General features: G+C 45.0%; 1 protein-coding gene across 1 annotated transcript in view; it reads right to left on the bottom strand.

Annotated features, from left to right (window-relative positions):
• Dnah8 (dynein axonemal heavy chain 8) overlaps positions 1–27,462 on the bottom strand; it is a 239,804-nt gene that overhangs the window by 76,679 nt on the left and 135,663 nt on the right. The window contains 12 exon segments of the mRNA XM_059282134.1: positions 322–443; positions 3,067–3,257; positions 3,975–4,227; positions 6,640–6,745; positions 10,251–10,433; positions 14,002–14,157; positions 16,676–16,831; positions 18,587–18,758; positions 19,635–19,762; positions 21,525–21,662; positions 24,391–24,606; positions 26,809–26,976. Coding sequence (XP_059138117.1) covers positions 322–443; positions 3,067–3,257; positions 3,975–4,227; positions 6,640–6,745; positions 10,251–10,433; positions 14,002–14,157; positions 16,676–16,831; positions 18,587–18,758; positions 19,635–19,762; positions 21,525–21,662; positions 24,391–24,606; positions 26,809–26,976 — 1,989 coding nt within the window.

Raw genomic sequence — 27,462 nt, 5'->3', positions numbered from 1 at the left:
TTTATGGTTGGGTGACACCATGACATGAGGAACTGTATTAAAGGGTCGCAGCGTTAGGAAAGTTGAGAACCGCTGATTTAATCTTTGTTTTGCTTTCAAGACAGGGTCTCACTATGTCAGTCAGAATGGCCTGAACACCTGGTTCCCCTGCCTCAGTCTCGGTGAACTGGGATTGTAGGTGGGTCCCACCACACCCATCTAAATCCATACTTTTATTTGCTATTCCTCTGGAGGTAGAAACTGTCACTAGGAGGCCCTGGTTGAACAAGCTACTGTGTTTTGATCTGCAGACCTGTTTTTACTCAGCCCCTCTTCCTTTACCTGGTTCATAATTTCTGCAAACTGGGGGAGCTTGCTGAGCTCCACAAGGTTCAGCCACGTCATGTCCAGGATCCAGCGAAAGGGTTTGGGGGGACACGCCTTCAGGTCCAGAGCGGCTCCGCCTGGGGAGACATGCAAGACACGGCAATCACTCCAGCCTGCTATTCACTTTTAGAAATTTATTTTCCCAGTAACAAAAGTGAGATACCAATGAGCTCTTCTTGAATGGGTGTGGTGGTTTACATTTTTATTTAGCCACCTGAGAGTTGTAAAATTTTTGCCAATGGATAGGATGACCTTTCTTTGTGTGACTTTTATAATTGTCTTTTAGTCCCCATCACTCCTCCAGTTCTACATTCAATAATATTTCCCACCAGGCTAAATAGATGGTTAGCTAAACAGACAGATAGAGGGAGGAAATTAAAGGGAGTGGAAGAGGGAGGAAGCTCATAGTTAGGTTTCTTTCTAGTAGCAATGTGTTCAAATCATTCATTCATTCATTCATTCATGATCTGGGCACTGAAGAGAAGGGGAAGCAAGGACAGCTTACAGATAAGCAAAGACTTAAAAGAATATGAAGAGGGTTCAACAGTGGTGTCATGGAGCCTGTAGGCTGCCAAAGAATGTGAGTGTACCACAGCAGGCCATGTTTAAAACCAAATCACCATGCTGGGCAGTGGTGGCGCACACCTTTAATCCCAGCACTCGAGAAGCAGAGCCAGGTGTATCTCTGTGAGTTTGAGGCCAGCCTGGTCTACAGAGCGAGATCCAGGACAGGCACCAAAACAACATGGAGAAACCCTGTCTCGGAAAAACAAAAAAACAAAAACAACAACAACAACAAAAAACAAATCACCAGTCAAAGTGAGCATACACAAGATGGGCATCCTTAAGCAAAATAGAGGATTATCTTTATAGTTTTGAAAGTTCTTAGCTGGATGTCCTTAGTGGCATTGTCTTGTAACTGAAGCTCCACTATTATTAAGTCAGATGCATGCAAAACAGTGATTCTTACACTAGCTTGGTGCATGTGTGTGAATGGGGCACACATATGCACAACTGCTCACACAGGCCAAACAGGCCAAAGGGAGGCATCAGACCCCCTGGAGCTGGAGCTACAGGCAGTCATGAGCTACCCAACAATCTTGAGTCTCTCTCTCTCTCTCTCTCTCTCTCTCTCTCTCTCTCTCTCTCTCTCTCTCTCTCTCTCTCTCCTTTTCTCATCTGTCAGATGAGAGTAACAGAATAATGGAATAGCAGGACTCTACCATGTGGCTGCTGTGAGGTTACAAAAAGCCATGTCATCATTAGTGATTATTTTGACATTTAATTTGTATCCTCCTCATATTTTGTAAGACTCGGGTCCTATGAGCAGCTTATGAGAACCCCCGGGGTTCTATGGCAAAAACAAAGATACTATCTTTCTAGAATAAACCGGCAAGAAAACAGAGCCGTCCGTTGATCCATAGCGCAGGTTTGCCCCCGGTATCCATTTTCCAAAGTGCCCTGGCATCCTCAGCTGGAGAAGAAAGTCAAAGGCACCTTACAAATACCACAGAAAACAAGAAATAATTGATACCTAAGAACTGTCACTCCTGGGAAATCAAACATTGCCGTGGCCATAAATATCACTAGTTCTCCCTTGAGTATGGAGTTCACAATGATAAAAAAAAAAAAAGCCCATGATATAAGAGTCTATTTGTTAACTCTATGAAAAAGCATTAAAAAAAATAAGCCATACTATCCTTTAAAAAATAATTCCATCAAAATGTAAGCCAGTTCAAAACTAAAGCAGACCGTACAATAAACCAGCTTTGTCCAGAAAATACCCTCCTTTTCTGCTGAACTTATTGTAGTTCTGTCAATCAACCCATCGTGCAATTCCAAATTAATCTTCCTAAAGCACTGCTTTGTTCCTGCCATATCCCTGCCCATAAAACCCTCAAAGGCTCCCCACTGCCAGCTGAATTGGACCCGAAGTCCCCTCGCTGGCTGTGCTGGCTCTCTGCAATCTCGCTCTCCACCGTGATGAAATGGACTCACAAATATGCCCCCGCCACAGCCCAGGGGAGCGCCCATCTTCCTGCGGTAAGGTACCCCCCCATCCAAGGAAACCACCCCTCATGTGTCTCTACGTGTCTTGGCCGCCTCTCACTCACAAACCCTCTTTCAAAGAGGTCTGCTTCTTTTGGCAAATCTCCCTGGTCTGACCGGGTGCCTTTAATGAGGAGTGAAGAGACAGCACGAGGGTTTGTCTGAATGGGAGAGCATCTCAAAGCTGCATGTGTCTCAGTCACCGGCTGCACCCCTGGGCCCTCTTGGTTTCATCAACGACTAGTTGACTAGTAGGACGGGAAGCTGTGATCGGCATCCTAGTCACCTAGTCTCCAGCACAACATTCTCTTGCTCCACAGCATCCTGTTCGAGCACAGGTCTCTGCTGCATGCCAGCCTGCCCCATATTTCCACAGGACCACAAACAAAGAAGAAACCAAACACGGTGATGTAACTGAAAACGCAGAGTTAGGACAAGCCCAAATTTTTGGTAAATAGAACTATATTAATGGAAATCGGAAGAGGGCAGAGGAGGGCAAGAGGGAGACTAGGGGAACAATCCTGCTTTCATTCGGGTACCACAGTTTCCCTCCGACATCCCTGGAATGGCATCGAAGTATATCAAAGAGCCCATCAGAGTCAGAGTCCCCCCACGCTCCAAGCCGACCCCGCCACACTCCAAGCATGTTACCTTTAATCAGAGCCTGAAACTCTTTGTGCTTAACTGTCCCCCTCTGAAGATCAATCTTTAACGTCATGAGGAGTACAAAGAGGAATTTGTGGTTTTCATACAGGCCTCTCACTGAGTATGTAAAGACTTCGTACGTCAGGTACTCGATGATATTTGTAATTCGTTTTTGAGGTAGTGGGGACTTTTCAGATCTGCAATCCATTTTTAAAATCAAAAAAATAATTTCTTAAAGACTAGAAATAACAAAACGTGTGTGTGTGTGTGTGTGTGTGTGTGTGTGTGTGTGTGTGTGTGTGTAGGTATGTCTATGCCACCAGAGGTTGACATCTGGTGTATGGTATCTGCCTCAATCTATCACCACCTTATTTTTTTAAGAACTATTTTTTATTTTTAAGTGTATGTGTGCAGTTGCTCATGGAGGCCAGGAGAGGGCATCATATCACCTAAAACTAGAGTTATAGGAGCGAGTTGTGAGCACCAGATGTGGGTGCTGGGAACCAAACTCCAGTCCTTTGTAAGAACAGAATGTTCTTAACTATTGGGCCATCTCTCTAGTCCCCACCTTATTTTTTGAGACAGGATCTCTCACTGGACTTGGAGCTCACTGATTGGCTACACTGGCTAGCCAGGGAGCTCCAGGATTCCAAATCCAGTTCTATTTCCAAGCATAGGTTTACAGACGTCTACTGCCATGCCCAGGTCATTTATGTGGGTGCTGATAGCCTAAACTCAAGTCTTCATGCTTCCGTAGCAGAGACTTCATAGACTGAGCCACACAACACACACACAACACACACACACACACACACACACACACACACACACACACACACACATACACCGGCCTCCAACACAAAACTTTAACTTACCACTTTGGAAAGACCAAGGGGAAGGTGGGAAGGACTTGCCTGGCCATGGACTGGTCGAATAACTTCAGGAACTGAGCCAGTGAGGTCTGGTACATGATGTTGACCATGCTCATCTCTGTGATGAGGAAATAAAGGATGCTGCCACGGGTGGCCGCAGGCCGGAACTCCTCCTGAGCTGTGTTGATCTTGATCTCCGTTTCTGCGGCCACGTGGAGCTTTTCGCTCACTTCGGCTGCCGTCTGCTTGGTGATGCGCAGGACGCCAATGAGAGACTCGTCGTCCACCAAGGAACCTGAGTGTCAAAGAAGCAGGCACAGAAGGGACTTACCGAAGAACAAGAGGGTTGTTTCAGACATAACGCCACTGTCTAACCTGGCTCACCCAGAGACCACAGGAAGGAACTCAACACACCAAAGGGTCCCTGGCCCAACCACCACTCAGAGCCTGAATCCTCCTACATTCCCACTGAGGGCTCTTCATCCTCCTCTACCTGAAAACCAGAAGCAAAAGACAATAGGACAATCTCTGTTTTGATTTTGTGTGTACACGTACATGCGAGTGTGTGTGTGTGTGTGTGTGTGTGTGTGTGTGTGTGTGTGTGTGTTCTCATTCATTTGTGTGCAGGTACATGACAACTTCAGGTGTGGTCCCTCTGAGTCTGCCCCACCACCACCACCTTGTATTTTGAGACAGGGTCTCTCACTTGGCCTAAGACTTACCATGTCTGGTCAGTGAGGCTCAGAAATCTGCTTGTCTCGACCTCCCCATGCTGAGGTTACATGCATGTACTACCACGTCTGGCCTTTTAAATATGGATTCTGGTGGACTTAACTCAGGTCCATCCTCTTGCTTGACAAGGCAAGCACATTATTGGCTGAACTGTCTCCCCTGCCCAATAGGTTCAAATGTTTTAAGACAACAATCGTGTCTCCAGTGGTATCAGCGTCACCTGTAAGATCAACTTTCACTCCATTATCACCTTGGCAACTCTCCCCAAAGTGTCTGTCGGTCATATATTCTGTGTCTGAGGGTGCAAGCTGATGTATGCACTGTACCCAGGCTGATGAGCTGACAGATGAGTGGGACATTCTCTCCCCACTTCTTGAGTGAAAGAGTCCTTGTTAGGGATAACCAACTCTATGCCTCTAACAAGAGTAAACTGGGATATAGTGGAAGAGTCTCACCAAGAAAAAACAATCTAATTTTCAGTTCTCCTTCACTATTGTTCTTAATGGAAATAACCCATTTATCACAACATGTTCCATTAGGATACGGGAAAGCATTGGTGGCATGTTAAGCTCATGGGCTCCACATCTGCAAACAGTAGCAGGAAGTTCTGGGAGGTTGACAGGTGTCTAGAAAGGCTGAGTGACGTTGGCTAACATGCCATGCCTAATGTGAGAGTTCAATGTCATTAGCCTTACAACAGGAAGGCCCTGATCCAGAACATTCTTAGCTAGACAAGGGAACTTGCCCTTGGCTCCGCTTGCTAGCATTCAGAACGGGCAGAAGTCACTGCATCAACAGATGTCCAATTTCACCAGCAAAAGCAGAGAAACAAAGACCTGCTTTCCACGGAGTTCACGGCAGGCATGCATGTAGGTAGGTGTGTGTGTGTGTAACGTGTGTTTGGGCCATGCTATCCCATAGCCAGAACCATAGCTCCTTTTTTAAGGTTTTGAGACAAGTTCTCATTAATATAGCCCAAGCTGGTCTCACATTCTCAATCCCTGTGCCCCAGCCTCCTAAGTAGCTGGGATTACAGGTATGTGCCACCATGCCTGGCCTTGAGGGCTTCCTAATGGTATCATCATTCTAGGACATTGAGGTTTTGTTTTCTTCCAATCCAGGGATTAAAGTGACAAGGGGATGAACTCACACCTCAGCTACTAATACATGGAGAGTTGAACTGGGCCGCTGTGATTTGTCTATAAGAATGCTACTGTGTTGCTGAGTCTTGCTTCTTTGCATAAAATTTGGGGGTTGGTTTGTTTGGAGTCAACGTCTTGCCGGGTAGCCCCGACTAACCTGGTGCTTTCTCTGAAGCCCTGGCTGCCCTCAGCCATCCTCCTGCCTCGGGTACTCCTCCTAAGGGCTGGGATGACAGGTCTACACAGAAAAATCTTTTTTCTGCCGTGTATTACAGAGAGGGCATCTCCTCCAACTGGGGTGCGGTATAATGATTCTAGCTACCCAGAGGAGGCACTACCCTTGACTTCTAAGTGGGAGCCATCGGAGATGAGCCAGGCCCTTGGGTAGCCACGTTTTCCTGATACAAACGGCATGTGCTGTACGTGACCCGTCATAGTCACTTCATTTCAACACTAAATGAAAGAGCTGATTGATTGATTAAAAAAAAACATAAAAATAAAAAAGATGGAACACACGAGTGTCCTTTGGGCAAGCAAATGAGGCCATCATGAGCTCCTGGGTCCCACTTAGGAGCCCTTGTTTTTCTCAGGAGAGGGTGATTGTATCGACAAGATGGTGCTAGTCTCATCCGCCGACTCCAGCTGCTAATTCAGACATCAGATTCTCCGGGATGCTTCTTTAATGTCTACACGGAAACCACCCCGCCTGCTTCTGCATCGGGAAGTTGGCTATTTTCTCACATCTGTGGTCACCGGTGGCCTTGAAGGGAGTGCAAGTAAACACACTCCTTCCTGGGGAGCCATGGCTTGATCTCCTCTTAATGACCCGGTACCTTTCGTGGCGCTCAGTTTATACAGCAGATTATCCTCCAGCTCCTTCATTTTCCGCTTATTGAAGGTGACGTCCTCCAGAAGCTTAACCCTCTCTGACTCCAGCTCCTGTTATTAAGACACAAACAGACGAACCTGGGACTCCTTGTCACCGGGCTTACAGAAAACCAGGCTCGCCGGCGTTCTAGCAGCAACGGCAAAGGGCTAAACAAAACTGCGTTTTGAATGACGGACAAAATGATTATCATCAGTCAAACCAATTTATATTTCTGTTTCTCTGGATAATTGAGAGCACGATGCCCAGTGACACTAGCATGTCACAGTGCTGGGGCTGAGAAACGGCCCAGTCAGTAAAATGCCTAGTGGACAATCATGAGAACCTGAGTTCAGATCCCTGGAGACTTGACTCCTAACCTGAGAACCAGGACATTGTCCTCCTGCAGCGTCAAAGTCCTCTCTCAAGCCCAGGATGTTTAACAGTGACAGACATTCTTGCAAAGTCTAAATGAAAGTGACCTTAATACTATTCATCGTTTTTCTTATCATTTCTTCACATATGTGAAGGGGCGTGCATGCGTGCATATGTTTGTTTTTGCATGTGCTGTGGCTGGTGCATGTGTGTGGGTGTGCATGCAAGGTTGATGTTTGGGATCATCCTGAATTGCTCTTCCACCATAAAGTTTCACCGAAACCAAGTTTCTCACTCAACCCAGAGATCACAGATATGGCTAGTTTTGCTACCCAGCGGGTGGGCAACCATGTAGGCGCTGCACTTCTGGGGATTTGGACTCTCTAAGTACTTTAACCCCAGAGCCACCTCCCTGGCCCCACATCCCAGAAATCTGACATTAATAGAGTCTAAATGAAAATAATGTTAACAATATTCCTCTGTGTGTGTGTGTGTGTGTGTGTGTTGTTCTTCAGGCAGGGTCTCCTGTGGCCCAGGCTGGCCTTGAACTCACCATGGAGCTGAGGATGACCTTGAACTTTTGATTCTCCTGTTCCCACCTCCCTCGTGCTGGGATCACGGGCCACGAGCCTGTGCTCACACACACACACACACACACACACACACACAGTTTACGCATTGCACTTGATCCTTTTGTGCGGGCTGAGCAAGTGCTCCACCAACTGAGCCACATCCTAGCCCTCCGTGACACTCTTATCGCAGTTTGCCCTCATCTATATGCAAAATCACATTTTGCATTTAGAATTATATTTCACGGTAAATCAAAGCGCTAACTTGAGAACGTTCCTTGCGAAACTGCTCCGGAAACCCCACTAACTCTAGAAGTCTTCTGAAAGCAAATAGACCGTCAAAAGCTACAGCCCAGCTCTGAGTCAAACGTCTGCCACGGTTTCAATCAGTCTGCCGACAGGTCATCTTCATCCAGAATTTGGCATCTAACAGGCAGGAGCACTTAAATTCTTGAGAGCAGAGGCCTCACCCAACAACGTGCTGACTTTCACTCACATCCCTGATTGTGCATCTGGGCAAGGCGAGACCCTGGGTAGTGAGTGTCCCAGTACCACACACGGCTACTCACTGCCGAGATGGACCTCACAGGCTGTCCTCCAACCCTGACTAGTGTCCCCACCGTCCTGCAGACAGAGTGTGGGGTTTGCTGGGGTGCCGAGGAGTGCGGCTACGCTTGCGGGAGACCAGTTAAAGAGCTGTTTGCACTGAGACGCTCATCCCTGGGGATGGCAGGTGGCTGAGCTGGCCAAGCGCCTGCTACCCAGGCGTGAGGACTTGGGGCCGGGTTCCCCAGCACCTGTGTAGAAAGCTGGGCTCGGTGGAGCGTGCCAGTAACTGCGGTGCTGGAGCACAGGACACCGGGGGTGGGGGGTGGGAGTGGGGATGGGAGTCTCAGGGGCTTGCTGGACAGTTGGCCTGGCCTAACTGGTGAGTTCCAGATTCAGTGATGGAATCTGTCTCAAAAAATAAGAAGCAGAATAACCAAGGAAGACACCTGACATTGGTCTCTGGCCTTCACATGCACATGGGTACGCATGTATGAACACACACCCTCACATGCACATATGTGCACATATATGAACACATACACACACACACACACACACACACACCTTCACATGCACATATGTGTGCACACATATGAACACAAACATGTGTAGGAAAACCCAAACAATGAAGTCACACTCAGTCAGGTGTCCCGGCACGGTGGGCCTATGTGAAGTTCCTGAGGAGTTTCCAGGAGGCCTTGGGAAATGCACCTGTTGTCACGGAGGGGGACCCTCACCCTCTCTGCCCTCTGGAGGTTCTGGAGCAGGGCTGTCAGGAGGGGACACACTGCTTAGGCAGCGTGTCTTCAGCGCTCTCTGGCCAGGCTGGTCCAAGCATGCCAGTGGGCGTTTCAAAGAGGAATCCAAGTTAAGAAGAGGTTACGTGGGGCACTGTCAGGTGACACTGCCTCATGGGAGTGCTACACCAACCAGAAACATTCAAAAGAGACCAGCACCTGCTCGACCGTAGGAGACTTGTTTTCAACAACGGATACCGTGTGTGCCTGGGAGGGGATGGAGGTGTAAGGAGGTTAAGGGTTGGGACGGTCTGCCCCTTGGGGGGACCAGGTAAGCAAGGAGGATGCCGTTGCTATTTGCTCATGAAGGAGAGTTGGTACCATGTCTCTTTACCTCCTGGAGTCTCCCTCCTCATTCCACAGCCCTCTACCCATGCTTCCCCTTCCCTCTCTTCCCCAGCCGTTCTCTTCCTCCCCCATTTTATGCCTCTTTGCTCGTATTATCTCTCACCTTGCCTTTTCCTTGAAAACTAAAATGAATTATATCAAAGTAAGTGTAAACTATCTTGTGCTTTATGCAAATACAGCTAATATATGCAAATATATTTTGTGCATAAAACTGAGTTTTCTGAACATCTTAAAAGATACACTGGTCTCATATCTAGCTCTTAAAATATTACGGGCCTAAGGTGTTCTTTGCTTCACCAATACTCTTAGTTATACCTAATTGATTTTCCCCCCCTCCAATGCAAATTTCATTTGAAATATTGTTCCCTATATCATTACATTATTACACTGTAATATCTGAAATCCCAACAGTTGGGTAATGGCCATCCAGGGGAATTTTCTTTTCTCTGGGATCATTGTTTTTATTAAATTTTTCAGGTGTCTCCAGACAATACACAGCACTATGGATTAAAATGTGCAGAATCAATATACCTGAAGATATAAGAAGAGAAGCATGAAGTGGGGTGTATGTGTGTGTTACCTGGGGATGGAGGATAACCGAATCTTATAATTTCCTAACAGAAATTACCACTGAGAAAGAAATATTTCCTTATGTTAACAAGAGGAAATATGATTGGCCTTTATTTTCCATATATTTGCTATAACAACATCCTAATCTATTTTATTTTTTACATTTATTTATTTGTTTGTTTATTTATTGGAGGGGGCATGCAACAACCTAAGAGTTGATCCCCTCCTTCCACCATGTGGGTCCCAGGAATCGAACTCAGGTCTTCAGGCTTGGTAGCAAACACCTTTACCTGCTGAGCCATCTCACTGACCCTCCTAATCAATGTCAAACACTTATTGTGAGTTAGAGCTTTTACGCTGAGAGCGGTTACCTGTTTCTCTGTTAGAATGACCCTCCTGAGTAACTGGTTCTCAAGTCCCTTCATGGTGACAGTGAAATCAATGACGGACGTCTTGGCGTTGATCTCAGGGGTAAAGGCAGGATTCGGTAACTTTGTGGTGATGTAAAGTTTAAATGTGTCCATGATGTCACATTCCTTATCACCAACTTTCACCTACACAAGTTCAAATGTAAAATTAAAAACAGATTAAAGTTGCCCAAACAAGACGTGCACGATGATACCAGTGGAAATACCAATGCGGATGGGAGAAATCTCACGGGGCCCACTTCCGGAAGAAAAGCTACAGGCAAGGAATGGCTGCTGAGAGGGGGAGAGACAAGGCCATTGATAACTCATCCAATCCAAAGTGATCAGCCCTAAGCACATTACATATGAGCGACACTAAATGGTCTCAGTAGGTTGTGTGTGTGTGTGTGTGTGTGTGTGTGTGTTCGTGTATGTGTGTGTGTGTGTGTGTGTGTGTGTGTGTGTGTGTGTGTGTGTGTGAGTGACAAGGATAACTGAAGAAGGGGTCATGGATTCTAGAGTATGTAGGAGGACACAGGAGGTGCTAAAACAGGGAGAGGGAAGGGTGGAAAATGATGTAAATACTCAAGTACAAAATTCTAAAACAAAATTTTAATCTAAACTTTTAAAAGGATACCAATGTTTAACCCAAAAGAAAGAAAACAGCTGGAAAGATAGGGAGAACACTGGGGATTTGAGATAGGAACGGGTTTCCCAGGGGTCAAGGCTGTTGACATGTGAGTGAACTGGGAAGGAGAGTTGGGAAATTTTAATCACGGATCTTAAATAACAAAGCCTGTCCAACATAGAGTAATTCCAGTTTGTTCTGCCTGGAGAGGTTCTTAGCTACCATCCAAAGCAAATCAAATGAAAAACTGATCCAAAAAACCCAACAGGGAATAAAGAAAATCTAGACATGTCTCAGACCTGAGTTTAAAATTCCAACATTTATCACTCCTACCAATTTTCTTATTTTCCCCTAGATGGTGACATTATATCTGACTGCAGAGCTTTGTAGAAATTATCACTTCATTTCTGTATTCCACAGTCATATCTCCAACATATTTGACAACAGAGTCAATACAATTTTCAAAAAAAAATATTAGAAAAATAATATTAAGCTTAAACACTACTATTTGTAGTATACTGAAAAACGTTTTTACTTCTTAAAAAACCAGGTGGGAACCATAACATTTTAAAATGACTTAAATTTCTAACACGTCCTGATCGGACATGGGCTGGGTGCCTTAACTACAACCTCCACCACATCCTCAAACTGAGGACCAGAATCCGAGGCCTGTAAGTGGCCTCAGTGATGGAGGCTCTGTCACCTCCCTTGACATATTAAATGAGGTTTACAAAACCAGCCAGGCTCAGCAGGACAAACGCTACACGTGATTTTACCCTTAGATGTGGAATCGAAAACCGCGCAACTCCTGGAAGCTGAGAATCCAACACAGGTTATTTGGTGAAGGGAAGGGGGAGGGTGGTACTGGGTGGCCTGGGTGTGAGGGGGGGAAGGCTGGCCAAAGAGCACAAACCTTCATTCCTAGTATGAACATAACCAGATGTCTATTGTACAGGTGGGCATTGAAGAGGGTTATCCATTCATTCCACTGTGGTCGACATTATACAATATACATGAATAGCAAGACACCACATGGTACCCTTTGAATATATATAATCTCTATTTGTCATCTGACTGTTTTTTAAAAATGTTTTGTGTATGAGTGCTTTGCCTGTGTGTGTGTGTGTGTGTGTGTGTGTGTGTGTGTGTGTGTGTGTGTGCCACATGCATGCCTGGTTACCACAGAGGTCAGAAAAGGATATTAGATCCCCTGAAACTGGAGTTACAGATGGTTGTGAGCTGCTATGTGGGTCCTGGGAACTGAACCCAGGTCTCCTGGAAGAGCAGCATGGGCTCTCAGGTGCTGAGCCATATCTCCAGCTCCCATCAACTGAACACTTCGAAGAATGACTCAAAACTGTGGGTGAACCCACAATAGCCAAAGGAATCACCAAGATTTTATCCTTAGCTCCCTTTTCTTGCAAAGAAAATTTCCACTCTATGTAATCTTATGGGAATACAAAAATAATTCTTGAGGACATTGACTAAATTTTATTCATTTTCCCCCATTAAAATAAATTCACTCTACCAGGCTTAAGTAGATCATCAACGCTCCATATACACTTGTTGAAAGAATTTTTAAAATGGTAAATAAAAGAATTCACATTGCAGAGGTTGGGGAGACGGTTCAACAGTTAATTGCTGGTCACAAAAGCATGGTGGCTGAAGTTGTTTGGATTTCTGGATCCCATGAAAAATGCTGGGTGAGCCTGGCAATCCGCTTGTAATTGTAATTCCAGTCTCTGAAAGCAAAGACTCCCCGGGACAAGCTGGCTAGGGAGGCTAGTCACATTAGGGAACTCTGAGAGCCGGCCTCTGTGAACACAGTGGAAGGCTGGTGGAGAACGATTCATTCTACACACACACACACACACACACACACACACACAGAGGCATGAAAATGGGGGAAAAAGAATTCATACTGTAAAAAAAAAACTAGGTAAATCTGTGTTTAAGGAGAAAATCCTCATTCTTCACTTATTCCCTAGTAGTCAGGAAATTTAACAAACTGGAAGTGAAATAATTGAATCTAAAACGCTGTCATTTATCAAGAAATAAAACCAATGAACCTTCAAAGTAGAGAATGAGACCAATTAAAAAAAGAGACACATATATTGAGAACAATATGTGTTATCATCAACAGTTGGGAACAGAATCCCGTGGCTTCTAGCAAAGTCAATGAGTTTAGACTGAAAGTTAGTAAACACAGAAATGAATAAATCAATGTCTACGGGCTTTATTAAAATGCTGTTCCCTTCAGTGAGGAGATGCAGGTTTTCTTGAATTTGTATATGTATTTGGCTTGCAAAATCACTTTTCTAATATCAGCTAATATAATATATATGTAATTTCCATGTAACACTATAATATTGTTATTAAGATAAGAAACCTGTTTCCTTAATGTGTGACTTCATTTCAACCAACTGAATATTCTGACATGGATACTGCTCTTCTGGGTTTGTTTGGGTTTTTTTTTAAATCTATTACAAAAAAATGAAAGGAATCAGAATTGCATGGCAACCACCAATATGCACGTTTCATTTGTATGTATCCATGAAAAGGTAAAATTTCAATAACTTCCAGCAGTTTTGTCAAACACAATACATTGTACCCCATAAATATGTGCAATTATTTTTCAATTAAGAATTAAATCAACTCAAAGTAAAACAAAGCTGGAGCTGGGAGGATGGCTTAGTGGTTAAGAGCAATACTGTTCTTACAGAGGACCCAAGTTCAGTTCCCGCACTCACATGCTGGCTGCTCACAACCACCGTGAACTCCAATTCCAAGGGATCTGACGCCCTCTTCTGGCCTTTGCGGGCATCTGCACTCACGTGCACAGACCCACACACAAACATGCACATAATTTAAAATAGGTTTTAAAAAGGAAAGTAATAGCTACTACTTTGGAAAAGAACAGACATGAAATAAGTGTTTGGTGTCTAGAAGCCATCGCCTAGAGAAAACAGCTCGTCCGGAAATGCTGGTTTCCAGTGTACAAGACATCACCACCCCAAGGAGACGGCTCCACTGCTGTGCTGAGGCCAAGCTGCCACCGCTGTTCTTTCTCTTCTACAGAGCACTCACCTTGAAAGCGGTACCCGATTTAATGAAGTTCTTTTCGAGTACATTATCCAGAGCGGGGTCCAGCTCCTCTCGAATGTCCTCGATGAGAAGCGGGCGACCCAAGGAGAGGGAGTCCTCCAAGTGTGTGCGGAAATACTTATGGTTCAGAGATGTCACCTGCAGAGAAAAGGCTCCTTAGTCTTCTAAAACATTGCCCACCGCGTCCCAGTTGCTAAGTGGGAAGCAAGCCCTCTGTCAGGTGACCGACCGGGAACGGAAAGGGCAATGTCAGTGAGCGAAATCAAAACAACAAGCAAACGTTAATTCTCCAAACGTGGAGAGTCCCGACTGGTGAGGCAAGGATGCAGGGTCTCTGATCCAGAAGAAAAGGGGGCACTCTCAGATGGACTGCCAGCGCTCCCGGCAGATGGAGGCTGCCAGGCACTCATCTCATTAAAACTCGTATGACTAGAATCACTCACAAACAGCAGGGAAGGTGTCATGAGTATGTATGATATTCATTTATCCTCTCTGGGTTTCTCTGAAACAGATAAGTAACAAATAATAAATAAATCTAAGAATGTCAGGGGGTGGAGAGATGCCTCAGGGTTTGTTAAGCGAGCTTGCTGCTCTTCTAGAGGACCCGGGTTCAGTTCCCAGCACACATTGCACAGTTCACAACTGCTTATATAACTCCAGCTCCAGGGATCTGAGGCTCTTTTTGGCCCCTGCAGGTACTGCACTCACTTGCACATATCCATATGCAGACACACAGGCGTAACACAGCAAAACGAAAATAAGTCTTTAAAAGATAATGTCAGAAGTGATTGATATACGGAGAATCCAAGGGTCTATCCCAGAACTCAGAAGACAATCTGTCTCTATTTCAGGGTTAACTCTCTTCTTGGTTGTAGGCTTCTTGTAAAAACTCTTTATGGGGTTAGAGGTGACCCCCCACCCTTCTTAGTTTACTGGCAGCTTTATCATGAATGGGGATTGGATGTTGCCAAGCACTCTCCCGACATTTATCAAGATGGTCACATGATCTCCTCAGTAGTGATGGCACACTTTGATGAATGCATTTACCTTCAATAAATATTGGAATTGCTACACTGTGTAAGAGCTGTGCCGAAAACATAAACATGGAGAAAAGCATAAACATGACCAGCAAGAAGTATATGGTTCAGCAGAAATAAAAGGGAGAAATGTGCAAAGAGCAGTAATTCAAGTCAGACTCAGAGTCCAGAACAGAACTGCAAACAAAACACACACAGGCCTCGGGGCAGGCTACGTTCAGCTGGGGACACAGAGAAGTCTTGAGGAAGCAAGGATCTGATATAGGCTTTGAAGGAATACTGATGAAGAGTGAGATGGAAGTGGAGAGGCCAGCAGTGTAGAAAAAATACTCTGATCAGTAAAAATAATATAAGCAAAATTACGAAAAGTCAGACCACATCTCAATGTATATACATATATATGTACTAGGGCCAAGGAGATGGCTCAGGCTACTGCCAAGCCTGATGACCTGAGTTCTATCTCTGGAACCCACACGGTGGAGGGAGAGACTGAGTCTTGCATGTTGTCTTCTGCCCTCCATATGTACACTGTGGCACACACACACACACACACACACACACACACACACACACATAAGTAATGCATTTTAAAAATGCATGGTGCATGAGGAATTCTGGGAACAGGATCTAGGAAACACTGAACAGTCCATATCGCTAGCTGACCAATAGTAACATGACCCCAAAGGAGCCAGGAATGTTGTATTCCTGGCCATGTCTAACCCCTGTCTAAAACTAACACCATATTAGGCTCTACAGGCAATGCTGGGCATGGGTGCATTGTACGGTGCCAGTACCTGGGTGACCCCTGCAGAAATCAGCTGAGGGGACACTATGTCTGCGGCCTTCCCATTAGCCCAAACCCAAAGTCCAGAACAAAAGCCACATTCTCCACTGGCTACAGTAATGATGCCAGGAAGCGAAAAGAAATAGGGAGAGTGAGATCAAGAATGGAAAGAGAGGGGAGAGGTAGAGGCAGGGGGATCAGGAGTTCAAAGTCATCCTTGATCACATAGTAAGACTGAGGTCCGCACGGGATCCGAGAGACCCTGACCCTAAAAACAAGTGAGCAAATAAACAAAAAGGATACAAAAGAAATGGCATCATCAGAGCTGTTGCCCCAAATGCTGATGCACAAGAGGACAAAAGAGCAAACACTGGCCAGAAAAGTGACATTAGAGTTTACATCTGGAATGTTCTCAAAGTGTTCTTAAAGACTTGGTTTCCATCTTGGAGCTGCCGGAAGATGTAGGAAAGAAACAGTAAGAGGCTGGCAGAGTACAGAGCGATTAGCTTATGTCTCCAGGCCATGCCTTTACAGGCCACAGAAACACCACAGCCTTGTCTCTTTCTCCTCTTCTGCATTCTGGCCACGGTGACTAGGACGGTCACACACCGCCGCCATGATGTGCTGCTGCCTCACCCCCAAAGCGACTGAACTGACCAGTGACGGACCCAACGCTTCCAAATAGCAAGTCCCAACGAACCCTTTCTCATTATAAACTGGCTTATCTCAAGTAGCCACTACAGCGACAGCAAGCCATGACAAGCTCACGAGTGGCCGAGTCGGCCGAGACGTGGAAAGGATGTGACGGTTCAGACACACGCTGGATCAGACGGACCTGCAAGTCGTTTTCCTTTTCCTTTGATTTAATCCACGTTTTCCCCTGAGTCTGTGGATCGATGAGGAGAGGGTATCTGGTGGCCTTTGTCACAATGATGCCATTCTGAATCGACAAGTCGTCTCCGGGTAATCCCTGCAGGCCCCACTCGCCAATCTGAAGAAGAGGAAATGGGGATGTGTCCATTCAAAGAGCAGGAACGTGCTCATTAGTAAGTTGAGCGCTTATAACGGAAAGTGGAAATAATTTGAACATGTTTCCTCCTTGGGACAATGGTAATGGGGAGCGGGGAGGGGAGGGACCCAAACCAACCTGCAAATGTGGACCAAGTGATGCCTAGTTGTTTAGAAAGCAAACTGAAATATGTATCTTCTATGTTTTTATTTGAGTATTTGTACATGTGGGGGATAGTTTTGTACATGTGAGTGCACAGCTTGCAGAGGTCAGAAGAGAGAGTTTATTTCCCCTGGACTTGGAGTTACAAAGACTGTGAGCCTCCCGACATGGGTGCTGAGACCCAATCTTGGGTCCCCAGTCTAATGGATAAAGCTAGGTTTGTCCTCTTAGGCTGTCCACTGTTTTTTATACTTCCAGAGGAGATTATGAAAGTAAGCCAATGTCAGAGAAGAAGGCAGCCCCCAGGCCCCAGCGCTTCTTCTCTCCTGGGCCTTTGGTTCTGCCCACAAGGCTATGAGAGGTAACTGAACAGTTGGTAGTTCAGCAATGTAAGTATGACTATTTCCTTCCCCAAATTCAGATGGGATTACGTCATAGTCAATAAAATCTCTAGAGATCCAGTGAACCAGCCAGTGTCCACCTTTGCTAAATGACCCCCTAGGACCTCCCCCAAGACCCAGATTAATGAGGACTACCTGGCCCCCCCTTGCCTCAGAGTGCCCAGTGTATCTCCTATACATAATCTACTCCCTGTAAGGGTGAGTCTAACATTGTTTGAACTAAAATCAGCCTTTAAATACAGAACACGGGAAACTCAAAGCATTGCCTCCCCCCAGGAAGCAGCCACTGGTGCCTATTTGCAAAGCCTAAATGCAAGTCGATTTGAATACAAATTGCCTGGACAGTACTTAGGACCACAGGAGCTTGGCAGGTTGTGTTGGAAAACCGACGTTGGCATCAAAATCCCAGCAAGTCGGGCATGCCCTTAGCCATGGGTACCAGAGCATGTTAGGGTGTCAGCTGTCCACCATGGCTAATCTCGAGTGCCAGTCTACTGGGTTTGTGGTCACCTAGGAAACACACTTCTGGGCTCCCTGTGAAGGCCTCTGAGAGGTTCCACTGAGGAGGGAAGACCCAGTGGGAACGTGAGTGGCACCATTCATCCAATGGATTGGGGTTCCCCCCCCCCGCCGCGCCCCACCCCACGCCCCCCCCTGCCGCCGCCGCCACTGAACAAAAAGGAGAAAGTAAGCTTTGCACTAGCCTCCCCTCCCCCCCTGCTTCCTGACCATGTGACCAGCCGCCTCACACTCCCGCCACCATGGCTTTCCCTGTCATGACGGACTGTATCCTCCAACTGTAAGCCGAAATAAACCCTTCCTCCCTTCCTTCCTTGTTTTTCTTAGGCTATTTTTTCACAGCAATGAAGAACTAATACACTATAATATGTAATATATATTATATACATAATACCTTATATATATATATTATATTCACACACATAATACACTTTAATACCTGGGCAGTGACTGCCTTTGCCTCAAACCTCTGAAGGAAAACCTAACCGAGTTAACATTTTAAATAATGGAAAGTCATTTAACCCATATTAAGTAGTAGAAATAAAGTTTTTCAATTACTTTAGGAAACTAAAACAGACCTTCTTTGACTTTCTGTTGACGGTGAGGACGAAAACCGGGCCGACATTCTAACATTACGAAGAAAAGCCAAACTTACCGTGGGAGGGTCCACCAGCATGGCAATGAGATTCAGGTTTTCGGTGAAGGGGATTTTCCGCGCTTTCATCTCTAACTCCCACTGGTCTTTCAGCAAATAGTTCCTGAAGATCTGATTGAAGGGGCCCAGGTAGGAGAGGAAGCCCGTGCAGAGCAGAACATCACCTACGAGCCTGTGAAGGAGACAAGGCAGCTGCAGAAAAGCCCGCTCCTCAGAGTAAGTCCCCGGAGGAGCCACGGTGCAGACTGGCTTTGCCACAGGGTATGTGGCACGGGCTGTCTTTGCCCCTGACGTGGAAGGACTGTAGGAGGGGGTCACACTTGGGTGGGTCAGGGAGACGCAAGCAAGCTCTTTCCTGAAGCGTGGACCATGCCTTCTTCCAATTGCACAGCCTATTCACAGCCTGTCTTAGACAAACACTTTGTGTGTCTCTGTATATACGTGTGTACATTCATGTGTGCAGGAACCTGTGTGTATGTGTGTACGTGCACGTGTATGTGCATGCACATGCAAGCAAGCACACATGTACATTGGCCAGAGGTCAACATCAGATGTCATTGCTTAGGTGCCAACCCCCACACACACCTTGTTTTTTGAGACAGGGTTTCTCTTTGGCTGGGGGCTGTCTAGGTGCCCAGGGAGTCCCAGGGATCCACTTGTCTCTTCCCTCTCCTAGTTCTAGGATTCCAGATGTGCAGCACACCACACTGGCCTTTCCACATCTTTGCAAGGCAAGCCCTTCACTGGCTGAGTCTTCTCCCCTGACCAGTGCACACTTTCAAAATCCTTGAGGCTAAGCCCAGGAAACCAGAGGAGTGTCGGGCGGTCCTGGTGAGCTCAAACATCACTAGGTGTGCCTCCTGCTAGGAACACACACCGCAGAGCTGCGCGCGCACGGAAGGGCCTTTGCTTTCTACTTCAAAGGTGTTTGCAGCCCTTGGGGGATTCAGAAAAGTGTGGATGGTGTAGATTTTAGGTCTCAATATCACAGAGAGGTGGCAGGGGAAGGATGGCTAAGAAGGGAACCCATCCAGACTAAAACTCCTACCTATTAATCTGAGCTCTGAACTCTTTGCTTTGCTGGGTCCACCGGACTTTTTCTCCACTCAGCCCATCAATGAGTGTGGAGGCCGCCTGCATCTTCTTCCTACACATGTCCGCATCATTGAGTAGATCCTGCACTTGGAAATGAGAAAGGGCTCAGACAACACTTCAAAACACTTGAGCAGGGGTGTGTCGTGTTCACATATAAAACTACATGGAGGATCTTCTCAGTTTGCAAAATAAATGTAGTTAGAAAGTAATACAGTGACATATTAATTACAATTTGATCATTCATTCATGAGACAGTGGTTTGGTTTTTTTTTTAAAATCTTATAAAATTTCAAAGACATATGTAAAAAGGGCAGGGGATGTAGCTCAGCTGGTAGAATGCTTGCCTGTGATCCCAGCACCCCACAGGTGGGGGTTCAGAAGGATCAGAGGTTGAAGACCATCTTTGGTTAGGCTGGGCAGAGAAAAAGTAGAGTGCATGAAACTCTGTCTCTAAAATAAACAATTAATTACATAAAAATAAATGAGGAAATCTTATAAGAAAGACTCTAATATTGTATAAATTAAAGTAGTATTTTTAGTAAATATTTTCCAGAAAACAATAAAGGTAAAAATGATGCTATTCCTTAATTAATTTTTTGGTCAGTATGTAAAATAATGGGTCTCATTATGCGTGGTGATATTTTGTTTGTGTTCTAACAAATAAAGCTTGCTTGAAGATCAGAGCTAAGCCATTAGTTAGCCTTAGAGGCCAGGCAGTGGTTTCACACACCTTTATTCCCAGCACTCAGGAGGCAGAGGCAGACGGATCTCTGTGAATTCAAGGCCACTCTGAGCTACACAAAATTGATCCAATTTAAAAGAGAAACAGAGCCAGGCAGTGGTGGCACATACCTTTGATCCCAGCCCTTGGGATCTCATGCCTTTAATCCGAGCACTAGGGAGGTGGAAACAGGAAGTGATATGGCTGGGCAGAGAGAGGAATATAAGGCAGGAGGAGACAGAAGCTCAGTCCTTTTCAAGCTGAGGATTTGGTAGAGGTAAGAAATCTTTCTAGTGGCTGGCTCCTTTGCTGATTTTTCAGCATTTACCCCGATACTTGGCTCCAAGTTTTTATTGTTAAGAGCAATTCAGATTCGTGCTACCATTATGACATTTCCATACATGCATATAATTGTATTTTGCTCATATCCATTCCCCTGTGGTTATCCCTCCCCTTTTGATGGTTCTGTTCCTCCCTTAACCTCAAGTTTCCCTTCTGCATTTATGTCATTTATAAATAGATGATAGATGGATAGATAGGTAGGTAGGTAGGTAGATAGATAGATAGATAGATAGATAGAAATGGATAGATAAAGAAATATGCAGATAGACATAGATGCGTATTTGTGTGGATAGATAGATACAGATAGATGATAGATAGATGATAGATAGATAGATAGATAGATAGATAGATAGATAGATAGATAGATAGAGATAGACAGATGATATATATATATATATATATATATATAAAATAGATAGATACACAGAAAGATACATAGATAGGTAGGTAGGTAGATAGACAGACAGACAGACAGATAGATGAATGGATATAATAGATATGAGTGGATAGATAGATAGAGATGGATGTAAGATTGGGTAGCAAGAGATACACAGATAGGTTCCACATATGAAAGGAAAGATGCTATTTGAGAAACGAAAATACCTGAGATAAGTGTGTGCCCTGATTTAAATGTTATCCCATGTACACACGTACTGAAACATCACATGGTACCCATCAAGCATGTCCGCATTTTTATGTATAAGCTTAAAAACTGCAGTTAGTTGAAATGCAAATGATGCTCTTTCTGTAGAGCCTCAGTTCACCCCTCTGATCACTCACCATTTTCTCGTTCATCGCAGCGTCGAATTTGGCCTGCACCTTATCCAGCTCAGCCTGCTTCTCGTCCAGCAGGGCCTGGGCCTTCCCCAGTTCTGCGTTGGCCACAGCCAGGCGGCCTTCCTGCTTGGCCAGGTTTGCCTTAGGAAGACGGGCAAGTGGTTCACACAGAGTCACACAAGCTCCATGAAACATTCATGACTTTAGTTTGTAAATTATCACATAAATCACAGAATTTCTGCAGTGGATGCTACTTCTGAGGTCGTCTGTTTCAGTGTTTGCAACTGGGGAGGCAGGCTGTCTTGGGGATATTTTATTAATTTTTTCCCCTTTTAATTATTAATGTTCACTATGGGAAACACCGAAAACGCAACAATGCAAAGGAAGAATTTTAAAAAAAACCTTTGATTTTTCTTAGATATAAGTATTGTGTTAAGAAGGTACTAAAGGACATTTTTACTCTTTTCCCTTAGTAGACTCTAATCCTTGCCCCACATCCCTAAAATATTTTTAAATAAAAAAATCACTATGTGTTTGGGTGTTTTGCCTACATGTACGTCTGAGAAGAGGGCATTGGAGGCCTTGGAACTGAGGTTGTGAGTCATCATGTAGGTGCTGAGAATCAAACCCAGGTCCTCTGAAATAGTATCCAGCACTCTCAACAGCTGAGCCATCTACCCTTAAAATGCTTTTTCAGTCAGGCGGTGGTGGCGCATGCCTTTTAATCCCAGCACTCGAGAGGCAGAGCCAGGCAGGTCTCTGTGAGTTCAAGGCCAGTCTGGTCTGCAGAGCGAGATTAAGGACAGGCTCCAAAACTACACAGAGAAACCCTGTCTCAGAAAAAAAAAATGCTTTCTCAACTGATGATACGATTTTGTGATGTTATACCATTTGAATGCATTTTAATTTATTAATATTCCCCTACATTTATACATATTCTTCCTCTCTCTGGTTTTTAAAATGATACAAGGATAAATATTACTGCAGTAGTTTTGGGCTTTTTTTCCCCCCAAATCCTACAACATGGTAATTATCCGTTTTTTGTAGCTTTAAAATAATTAATCACTAATATATAGCCAGAGCTCTCTGGGGTAGAAGTTCTTTGATAAACATCTCATTTTATTTCTTGTTTACTTGTTTGCTTATTTATTTAGGCAGGTTCTTATTATATAGACCACGTGAAGCTGGTTCTGACGCCTACATCTGTCAAGACCCAATGGCATGTGCCACAGTCTCAAGCCACCAGGGTATTTTTGTTGGTTCCCACTTAAGATACAAATGGATTTTCATGCCTTTTTATATTTTATTTAATTCAACACTATCTTATTTCTTTCATGAAGCATTATAATTGGATCTTCACTATGGATCATATTTTTTATTAATTAAAAAAAAACCTTTGTTCTTATGAGCCTTTACTCTGAATTCTAAATTTCTAGTAAGTTTTCATTTGGTATCTTCATTTGGGGCATATTTGCTGTTTTCTCATCATTTCCCTCTATTAAAACTTTATTTTCTATTTCATTCAGAATTTAAGCTTAAATTCTGTCGAGCTTAAAGAGGCAGTCATGTCTTAAAAGTCTTCTAGTGAAGAAAGGCAACGCCATGCTTGCCAACCCATTTTCTAGCCACAGAACAAGCAATTACAACTCTTTCAGCTTAGTGAGGGTGCGGGGGGAGGGGGGGGGTCGGGGGGGGGGTCGGGTTTGAGCCCTGGGGGTATGGTGGGATATCTTATGCATCGTTGAATCCCTGAGGGTGATTTTTGTCCCCTCAGACATGGAAGACGCCCTGACTGGGTGCAAACAACATGTGTGTGCATGTATATATGTTGGGGGTGGCTCCTGCCCAACGCTTTGACTGCATCCCTGACAATGTCCGTTTCCTGCTGGTGTTGAGTTTGGACCACAACAACTTCCCTCTTAACCCCGTGTGTGTGCGTGCGTGCGTGCGTGCGTGCGTGCGTGCGTGCGTGCGTGTGAATATGGGTAGGTGAGGCCAGAGATCGCCTCGGGTGTTACTCTTCGGGGGTCAATCCATCTTGTCTTTGGAACCTGGTCTCTCACCCCTTCCTCAGAACTCACCCACTCAGCCACACTGACTGGCCACAGAACCCCAGGAATTACAGCTACCCCACTTTTCCTCACATGGGTTCTAGGGATCGAATTTCAGTCTTTATGCTTGCAAAGCAAGCCCTTGCTGGGGGAGCCATCTCCGGACCCCTGACTTTTCTCCTTCCACAAGCAACTCTGGTTATTTATGCTACACTTCACAACGGGTCTTCATGCAGTGACGGAGATCAGGGTACATTTCCAGGTGCTGATCTGAACTTCCGTAAACTTAGTTTGGAATGCCGTGAGCAAACTCAGTCCCCAATCTCTGAACGTTCAAAGGCCTGCCAAGTTGGCCTTTAGGGCAGTTTATTATTCCGAACAAATTAATTTCCTGTTGACGCGAACAAGTTAGCTTTTGTTGCCTGCATTGCCAAGAAGCATGCACCAGATATTTAAAAAAAAAAAGGAAAGAAAGAAAGAAAAAGAAGAGAAACTTTGAAAGGTCATAAAAGAAAAAAAAAAAAACAGGCACAGTGGTGTACGACTTTACTCCCAGTGGGATTAATCCAAGTGGGAAGCACAGGCAGGCAGAGTTCCAGGAGCAGCAGGACAGCATGGTCTACATAGCTGGTACCAGGCCAGCCAGGGAACAAAAAATTTACAAAATTGCAAAACTAAACAACTAAATAAATAATAAAATTAAAACATGGTTACAGAAGCATTTGCCTCTATTGGTCTAAATCACAGTCTGTCTGCTAACAGTAATTCTTACGATTGATTTTACCAAGCACTGATTTACAGGGTGGAGGGAAATTTACCTTCAGAGGCAACACCTCCCTGTTGATGCCATAAAATATTGCCATAGCAAGTGTCCAGGACAGCAAGCCAGCCACATTCCCACAGACTTTTTTGGCACTTTCAAAAGTGTAATCGTCCATGTTAAAATAGGGCTGCAGTAATTCAACAGTCTCTTCATTGATGGTGTCCTTGGGAAATTGCTGCAGGCTCCACAGGAATCCTGTAGCACTCATCAGCTGGAAGAGAGCATGGCAATCTCTCAGCCTCGGAGGAAAGAAATCCTGCCTTCCTGCATTGGGATGAACTTCTCAACTGTGGTGGTTTGAATGAAAATGGCTCATATATTTGAGCACTCAGTCCCTGGTCGATGGAACTGTTTGGAAAGGATTAGGAGGTGTGGCCTTATCCGAAGAGGTGTGTCACTGGGGGCAGGCTTTGAGGTTTTAAAAGCCCACATCATTCTCAATCGGTCTCTGCCTGGTGGCTGTATCTCAAGATGTGAGCTCTCAGCTACTGCTCCAGTGCCATGCCTGCCTGCCTGCCGCCATGCTCCCCACCATGAGGATCTGAAACTGTAAGCTCCAAATGAACCCTTTCTTCTATAAGCTGCCGTGGTCATGGTGTCTTATCACAGAAATAGAAGAGTAAGTTATCAACTGATTTTTTTTCGAAGAGGTAAGCGTCAACTGACTCCAAACATACCAACCAACCAACCAATCCTACTGGCAATAGCCAGCCTAAACTGGTAGACTGGCCATTTTTTTTTCTAATTTCATAATATGTGAGAGAGAGAGAGAGAGAGAGATATGAAAATCCACATTCCTGTGCAGTAAATGTGTCTAAATACCACCAATTTTCAAGACCACCTTCTGGATATGGGGCTGGACTGACACCAAGCTGGTTAATATGCCACTGGTTCTTGGCATATTTCATTTTTTTAAAGGGTTTTGAACCTCAAAATATCTCTGTGTACATTTTGAGTGATATAGTGTTGTCAGTTGGAATCTTGAGTACTCCTCAAAGACCCATATGTTAGGAGGCTGGAGAGATGGCTCTAGGGGTAAGAACACCTGTTATTCTTGCAGAGAACCTGGGTTCTGTTTCCAGCACCCACATGGTGGCTCACAACCTCCATAACTCCAAAGCGTCTGACTCCCTCTTCTGACCTATGTGGGCACCACGCATGCACATGATGCACAGACATACATGCAGGCAAAACACATAGAAATAAAACAATATTTTTTTTAAAAAAAAAGACCCTGTCTTGGTCACTGTCCTATTGCTGTGAAGAGACACCATGACCAAGGCAACTCATGAAAGAAAGCATTTAACTGGGGGCTTGCTTACAGTTTCAGAGGGCTATCAGCACAACAGGAAGCATGGCAGTAGGCAGGCAGGCGCGGTGCTAGAGAAGTAGTTGAGAGCGACATCCTGATTCACAGGCAGCCAGAGAAAGAGTCTGGGCCTGGCATGGACATTTGAAACCCCAACCAATCTCCAGTGACACACCTCCTCCAACAAGGCCACACTTCCTAATCCTTCTAAACAGTTCCACTCCCTGGTGATGAAGCATTTAAATAGACAGGCCTATGGGTGTCATTCTTACTTAAACCACCACATACCCATATCCGGAAGGCTTTGTCCCATAATGATGGTGCTATTAGGAGATGGTAGAACCTTTAGTGGGAGGAGCTAGTGAGAAGAAGTTAGATCGTGGAGTTACGGCTCTGGAAGGTGTACTAGGTACTGTCTATTGCTGTGACAAAATGCATGATGAAGGCATCTTAAGGACAGAAACGGTTTGTCATGGTTCATAGTTTGCAGGGTGTGGTACAATTGATCTGTCATTGAAGAGGAAGGCATGACAGCTATGGGCTCCATGGTATTGGGAGTGTGCAGTCGGGACACCTCAGATTCTTGCATCTTGGTGGAACAGAAAGCATAGAGCACTTGGGAAGTGGGGCCAGACTCAAGGCCCACCTGCAGTGCCCCTACCTCCTCTAGCAAGGCTCCACTTCCTAAAGTCTACATGACTTTTCAAGACAGAGCTACTAGCTTGGCACCAAGTATTCAAATGTATCGGCCTGTGGAGCACATTTCACATTCAAGAAACAAAGGATATTAGAACTCCAGCCCTTCCCATTCCAACCACCAGAAAGTGATACCAGAACCCCAGCCCCTCCTCTTCCTCCCTTTACTTCCTGCTTCAGTTAAGTAGTTTCCTCTGCCATGTGCTTCAACCATAAACCTTTCCTTTTTATAAAGTGATTATCACAGGTTTTGTATGACAGTGATGGAGAAAATACTGAATAACGTGAAGTTGAAGATTCACTCTTGAATACATGGTAGCTGGTTGCAATGTGCCATCCTGTCTGGCTGATTCTTCATGTCCTGGGACATCCGATGCACCTCACGAGACTTCCAAAGGCTTTTCTTACCTTCAGGGACTCTCCCCACGAGGGCTTGCAGCAAGGCTTTTCCGGGTCCATGGTAACAGGGTCGATTTTCTTTTGGAATAGTAACAGCACACAGTCCATGATTCTCATAATCAGATGAGGTGGTTTGGCGAGCTTCCTGACTGTGGCAATGTCATTTGGTTTGATGGTCTATAGCGGGGAACAGGAACAAATTTTTTTCCTGAGTGGTATTAACAGACTTATATATGGAAACCTAATACTTCTAAACGATCAAAGCAGAAAACAATCAAAACATATTTCATCTTCCAGTTCCTAACATTATCTCCTCAAGGGATCAAATTCTAAGGTTTTTGCATAATGGCTCCTTCATGGTTAGGTTCAGGTTTCTGTTTATTGGCCTTTATTCCTGCTCTGCTGCCCTCTCATTGACTGACTTCCAGGATCAATCACTCACTGCCCACTGCCCAGGCCTCCGCTAACATAATTGGTATGCAGCATTTAGACAGCTTACATCCTAGCAATGGGGAGGATCTCAGGGGCTTGTTGGCCAGCTAATCTAACCGGATCAGCCCCAGGCTCAGTGAGAGACCCTGCCGCAAAAAATAGAGAGTGACAGAGTAAGACATTTGATGTCAAATTCTGCTCTCCATACATACCTGTGCACACATATGTATG

The sequence above is a fragment of the Peromyscus eremicus genome, chromosome 16_21 (assembly GCF_949786415.1).
Source record: "Peromyscus eremicus chromosome 16_21, PerEre_H2_v1, whole genome shotgun sequence".
NCBI classification, from domain to species: domain Eukaryota; kingdom Metazoa; phylum Chordata; class Mammalia; order Rodentia; family Cricetidae; genus Peromyscus; species Peromyscus eremicus.
Note: the sequence above shows the minus strand (reverse complement) of the source record. Positions and strands in the feature narration are given on the sequence as shown.